At 45.3% G+C, this 7,051-nt stretch overlaps 1 protein-coding gene across 3 annotated transcripts in view; it reads left to right on the top strand.

Annotated features, from left to right (window-relative positions):
• Positions 1-6,241, top strand: part of LOC122764840 (ecto-NOX disulfide-thiol exchanger 1-like) — a 15,730-nt gene extending 9,489 nt beyond the window's left edge. For all 3 annotated transcript variants that reach the window (XM_044018797.1, XM_044018794.1, XM_044018795.1), the window contains exons 4-7: positions 1,576-1,734; positions 2,198-2,404; positions 3,833-4,066; positions 5,820-6,241. In XM_044018797.1, the coding sequence (XP_043874732.1) occupies positions 1,576-1,734; positions 2,198-2,404; positions 3,833-4,066; positions 5,820-6,160 (941 nt within the window). In that variant the 3' untranslated portion in view covers positions 6,161-6,241. The remainder of the gene's footprint in view (positions 1-1,575; positions 1,735-2,197; positions 2,405-3,832; positions 4,067-5,819) is intronic.
• The last annotated feature ends 810 nt before the right edge of the window (positions 6,242-7,051 follow it).

Here is a 7,051-nt window from a genome sequence, read left to right as displayed (position 1 = left end):
CATTATATTACATGATATTATATTACATTACATTATATTACATGATATTATATTACATTACATGATATTATATTACATTACATTATATTACATTATATCATATTATATTATATTATATTACGTTACATTATATTATATTACATTACATTACATTGTATTACATTATATTATATTATATTACATTATATTATATTATATTACATGACATTACATTGTATTATATTATATTATATTATATTATATTATATTACATTATATTACATTATATTATATTATATTATATTATATTACGTTACATTATATTATATTACATTACATTACATTGTATTACATTATATTATATTATATTACATTATATTATATTATATTACATGACATTACATTGTATTATATTATATTATATTATATTACATTATATTACATTATATTATATTATATTATATTATATTATATTATATTATATTATATTACATGACATTACATTATATTACATGATATTATATTACATTACATGATATTATATTACATTGGCATTATATATGATATATATATATTACATTATACAGCATGATACATTGGCATACATTATATACAGATATTATATTACATTACATTATATTACATGATATTATATTACATTACATTATATTACATTACATTATATTACATGATATTATATTACATTACATTATATTACATTACATTACATTACATTATATAAGTAGAATGATGGTTCTAGAATATTTAAGTAAAAATGATTGTTTTTCTTAAAACAATTTAAATAAGTTATAGTATATTTAAGTGTGTTCCTGTGTGTGTGTGTGTGTGTGTTTTCACTGGTTAGTGTGAAATGACCGTGAGGAGGTTTTCAGTTTTTTTCTTTGTGCGACAGATTCTCTGTCCTCTGTGTGTGTGTGTGTGTGGGCAGCAGCAGTGGGGGTGGTGTTGATGTGTTTGTGCTGACATTGTGTTGTTGTTGTGTTCCAGGCTGAGACTCTGTTTTCTATTTTCCTCTCGACAGCTGAAACATTACTGCTGTCGCCTTTTTCCTCTCACTCTGTTTATTCTCCTCTTTGTTCTGGAGAACAGGCATCCTCCTCCTCCTCCTCCTCCTCCTCCTCCTCCTCCTCCTGCTCCTGCTCCTCCTGCTCCTCCTGCTCCTCCTCCATTGTTGTTGTGTGCAGAACAGTCGTATTGAAGGGGCAGTAACAGTTATTTGAAGTATGGCTGTATGAGGTGCTGACTGGGCTGTGAGCGCCCCCTGCTGCTGAAACACAGAAACTCTGTTATCCACTGAACAAAGGACTGTTGTCACATGATCACATGATCTGTTGTCTTGATCTCACACACACACACACACACACTGCTGCCTCAATCACTAAGTTCTAATTGATTTGATTGATTGATTTTGTCTCTTCAGTGTTTGAAATCTAACGTTCAGATTAACTCATTGACACAAAGTGACCACACGAGGCAGCAGAGGACCAACAGCTAAAATCACTGATTTTCTCGATGAGGTTTGGTGTGGTTTATAAAAACTTTGTCGTCATAGTAACAGTGGTCTTGTGTCCTTAGACTCTCTGTGTGTCCAGAGGTTCGATCCCATGCTGGGACTCATCACACCCATAAACCCCATGATGGCGGGAATCAGCCTGGTCCCTCCCCCTCCTGTCCCCCCCGACGTCAAGGAGATAATTCACTGCACGAGCTGTACACTCTTCCCCCAGAACCCCAGTGAGTCACACGCACACACATTATGTACAGTTACCTGGAGTTACTGTTGCCTAGCAACAATCTTCAAATGACCTTTACCATTTGAACGTGTGTCATGTTGAAAACTACTGTGACGTCTTTACTGTTCTTATTTTTGTTTAAACATAACATAGATCACATGACTGAAAGAGTGAAGATTATACTACATACTGTACCGTTTCATATTGTTTCCTTCCGTATCATATTGTATCATACTGTGTCATTAAATCACACATTTAAAGTGAATGTGAAACACGTTTTCCTCTCATAAAGAAACACTTAACGATAATTAATTAGTCAATTACAGCAGCAGCGTCTACACTTAAATCTCACTTTAATCCATTTAATCCAATAATGTCCATTAATGTGTGATGAGAACCAGGAGTGACATTCAGATGAAGAGGATGAAGGTAAACTTTTTATACGTTATGTTGTAAACTTCCAGATCTGCCTCCCCCGTCGACTCGTGAGCGCCCCCCCGGCTGCAGGACGGTGTTTGTCGGTGGTTTGCCGGAGAACAGCACGGAGGAAATCATCAGAGAAGTGTTTGAGCAGTGTGGAGAAATCACCGCCATCCGCAAGAGCAAGAAGAACTTCTGTCACATCAGATTCAACAACGAGTTCATGGTGGACAAGGCCATTTACCTGTCAGGTGACCACATGACCACAGTCACAGGACCACAGTCACATGACCACAGGACCACATGACCACAGGACCCATGACCCACATGACCCATGACCACATGACCACATGACCACATGACCACAGTCACGGGACCGCAGGACCACGCTGACCGCAGGACCACCAGGACCACAGGACCACATGACCACGGGACCACGGGACCACATGACCTGGGACCACGGGACCACATGACCTGGGACCACATGACCACAGGCCACAGGACCACGGGACCACATGACCACAGGACCACAGGACCTGGGACCTGGGACCACGTAGCCACAGGTTTGGGACCGCAGGACCACATGACCACAGGACCACAGGACCACAGGACCACATGACCACAGGCCACATGACACATGACCATGACCACAGGACCACTGGGACCTGGGACCACATGACCACATGACCACCCAGGACCACAGTCCTGGGACCACAGTCACAGGACCACAGTCACAGGACCACAGTCACCGGGACCATGACCACATGACCACAGGACCTGATCACAGGACCACAGTCACAGGACCACAGTCACAGGACCACAGTCACGGGACCACATGACCACAGGACCACGGGACCACCAGGACCACATGACCACATGACCACCTTACAGTCACCCAGGACCGCAGTCACAGGGACCACAGTCACAGGACCACAGTCACAGGACCACATGACCACATGACCACGGTCACGCTGACCACGCAGGACCACAGGACCACAGGACCACATGACCACAGTCACATGACCACAGGACCACATGACCACAGGACCACAGGACCACAGGACCACATGACCACAGGACCACAGGACCATGACCACCAGGACCACGGTCACGGGACCTGGTCACGGGACCACAGGACCACAGGACCCACAGTCCGCATGACCACAGTCACATGACCACAGTCACGGGACCACGGTCACGCTGACCACATGACCACGGTCGACCACAGTCACATGACCACAGGACCACACAGGACCACATGACCACAGTCACATGACCACACCACATGACCACAGTCACATGACCACAGGACCACATGACCACAGTCACATGACCACAGCAGTTTTATCCTTTCAATCATGATAATGTGATGATTTATAAGATTATAAACAAAGTCCAAATCTTTATGATGTAAAGAAGAAAGTACAAGCTATTTTATTTTGAAAGTCTAACGGGGGAAATGTTAGCAACCTGAGCAGGTGAAGAGGAAGTGGGCAGGGCCAAAACAGAGCAATCAAGATGCATTTCCTGTTGTGTCTGTTAGTTTCGTGACATACTTTGTTATGGCGACAGTTAGCTTAGCATTAGCCTCAGGTGAGTGGCTACTGTTGTCTCACATCAGTCACTTCCTGATCACCTGATATTCTCTGACCAATGTAACGAGGTGGGCGTGTCTCCAGGCTATCGGATGCGTATCGGCTCCAGCACGGACAAGAAGGACTCAGGGAGGATCCACGTGGACTTCGCTCAGGCCAGAGACGACCTCTACGAGTGGGAGTGTAAACAACGGCTGCTGGCGAGGGAGGAGCGTCACCGCCGCCAGGTCCACGAGGACCAGCAGAGGGCGCCGTCTCCTCCTCCCATCATTCACTACTCTGAGCACGAGGCTGCGCTGTTAGCCGACAACCTCAAAGGTGACCACGCTACACTGTGTGTGTGTGCGTCTGTGTGTGTCTGTGTGTGTGCGTGCGTGCGTGTGTGTCTGCCTGTGTGCATGTGTGTGAGCAGTTATTGATGTCTTCTCGTCCTTGTTTGTGTTGACAAACACAAACAGCTGTTGATGATGTAACAGCTGTGTAAACAAGTGTCGACTCCCTTTCATCGTGTTGTTGTTTGTGTTCGACAGCAGCTCATTGTTGTCATCGTCATGGCGAAGACAGATGTTGCGTCTGTGAGATTCATCAGAAAACACTTCATCCTCCATTACCAGAACATGTCCTGCAGGGTGCGCTCTGTGAGGAAACACCTGCCTCCTTCATTCCTCTCCTCTGTCTGTAGTCCTTTAAATACGCTAATGTACGCTAACTTTAGCATTATCATTTGACAGCAATGTGAGAGCTTTGTTAAAAAGGCTAGCTTCAAAGCTAATGTTATCACACTAGCTCAGTATGCAAACACTGTTAAAAGATATTAACAATAATGTAAACAAATTTACAAAGTTAGCATAGCAGTGCTAGTTTCCATGAAAAGAAAGTTGGATGTTCAGATTCATGGTGCATTCCAGTTTGTGTTCGGAAGTTGAATACTCGGAAAGATGGAACCGACCAAAGCAGACACTGGATTCCAAGATGGCTGCCATTCCAAGATGGCTGCCATCTTATAGTACCGTTAAATGTTTGTAGCTACGCTATCAGCAAAATACTGTGTTGTTATTAAGTGACATTGTTTACAATGGCTAATAATGGCTAACAGTGGCTAACAGTAGTTAGCCCTGAATCGATTGCATCCATGTTTTTTTCCGACCTCTCTACTGAAACACAGCATTATACCATGCTAGTTAGCCTAGCTTAGCTAAAGTTGTGTGTGTGTGTGTGTCAGTCAGCAGCAGCAGGGGGCGCTCACAGCGCTCTCTCTGGTGTATCGGTTGTTGAGGATCTTGTTTCCTTTAACAGTGGAGCTAAACACACGCCTTGCGCGCGCGCACGCACGCCGCGCCGCGCACACACACACACACACACACACACACACACTCAGCACAAAAAGCCCTTTTCACTCAGTGCCTCTTCAGCCCTGACGAGCTGCTCTGGTCTTCAGTCATGAGTCTCGTGGGCCGTTGCCGAGTGCGTTCTCCTCCATTTGAATAACAATTGAACGTTGCCACGGACGACGGCGGAGCGAGTGAATTAGGGAGCGTTTAATGAGCTCAATACAACCTGTAAGAAGACACTTTGCCTGAGCGGCGATAAAAGCTCTTTCTTCCTCAGCAGCAGATTACAGTGAACACAATGAGGCGCCGCTGAGCACACAGCACACAGACCATAATACTCGCTCACTCCTCTGCTGTTAGAGCTGAACAATGAATTCTTAAAGGTTATTCAGAGGAAACACGTGTGTGTTTATGTCACAGTCCTGTACACACACACACACACACACACACACACATACAGGAGTTGTTGATCCACTGCTGCCTCCATCACTAAGTTCTAATGTCTTATTTTGTAAAATTCTGCATTAAAAATATTTCATTTAGAATTAACTCAGTGACACAAAGTGACCACACGAGGCAGCAGAGGACCAGCAGCTGCTGTGTCCCCGCATCTAAAATCACTGATTTTCTCCATGAGGTTTGGTGTGGGAGAGTGAGTGTGTGTGTGTGTGTGTGAGTATTTTGATTAAATCAGAGCTGCAGTGGTGTAACGTTGTCCTACGTCTCCTCCTTCCTGTCAGACGACCTTAAGTTCAGCGAGGCCACGTCGGTGCTGTTGACCTGGATCGACCGCGGTGAAGTCAACCGCAGGACGGCCAATCACTTCTACTCCATGATCCAGTCGACCAACAGTCACGTCCGCCGGCTGATGAGCGAGAAAGCTCAGCACGACGAGGAGATGGAGCGAGCGAGGGAGGCGTTCAGGAGCGCCCTGCTCACCGTGCTCGCTCAGTGTAAGTTCAGTCGCACCGTTGTCATGGTAACTGTGACTCATTCAGGTAAGACTCACCTCCATACTCCACAAGAACTCAGTCAGTCCAAGGAAAAGCTCCTCATGTTCCCGGAAGGTGTGATACTGTGACTTCAATATCGTCATGACGTCGTACTGTGACTTCAATATCGTCATGACGTCGTACTCTGACTTCAATATCGTCATGACGCCGTGACTTCAATATCGTCATGACTTCAAATGACGTCGTACTGTGACTTCAATATCGCCATATATCGACTTCAATACGCTCGCATCGTGACTTCAATATCGCCATGACGCCGTGACTGCAGGACTTAATATCGCCATGACGTTGCATTTCCGACTTCAATATCGCCGTCGACGTCGCCATGACGTCGACCAGACTTCAATATCGCCATGACGGCCGCCTGACTTCAATATCGCCATGACGCCGCATCGTGACTTCGCTAATCGCTGGCGACGTCGCTGCATCGTGACTTCAATATCGCCAGCGACGCCGCATTTCTGACTTCACATCGCCATGACGCCGCATGCGACTTCGCAATATCGCCACATCGTCATGCCGTGATTTCTGACTTCAATATCGCCATGACGTCGCATTTCCGTGACCGCTAATATCGCCGCGACGCCGCATCGTGACTTCAATATCGCCATGACGCCGCATCGTGACTTCGCCGCTATGACGCTCTTACTGTGCCATTAGCGACGCCGCATTTCCGACTTCAATATCGCCATATGACGCCGCATTATCGACTTCAGACTAATATCGCTGGCGACGTCAGACCAAGTACTCAATACGCCATGACGCCGTACTCTTGCATATCGCTATGACGTCAGACTTCTGACTTGACTTCAATATCGCCATGACGCCGTGACGTGTGACATTTCGCGACGTCAATATCGCCATGACGTCGCAACTTCAATATCGCCATGACGCCTTACTGTGACTTCAATATCGCCATGACGCCGTGATCGCGACTTCAATGACGCCGACGTCAGACT

This window comes from Solea senegalensis, unplaced genomic scaffold, assembly GCF_019176455.1.
Source record: "Solea senegalensis isolate Sse05_10M unplaced genomic scaffold, IFAPA_SoseM_1 scf7180000017707, whole genome shotgun sequence".
Classification (NCBI taxonomy): domain Eukaryota; kingdom Metazoa; phylum Chordata; class Actinopteri; order Pleuronectiformes; family Soleidae; genus Solea; species Solea senegalensis.
This window is presented reverse-complemented; position numbering and strand designations above follow the sequence as displayed.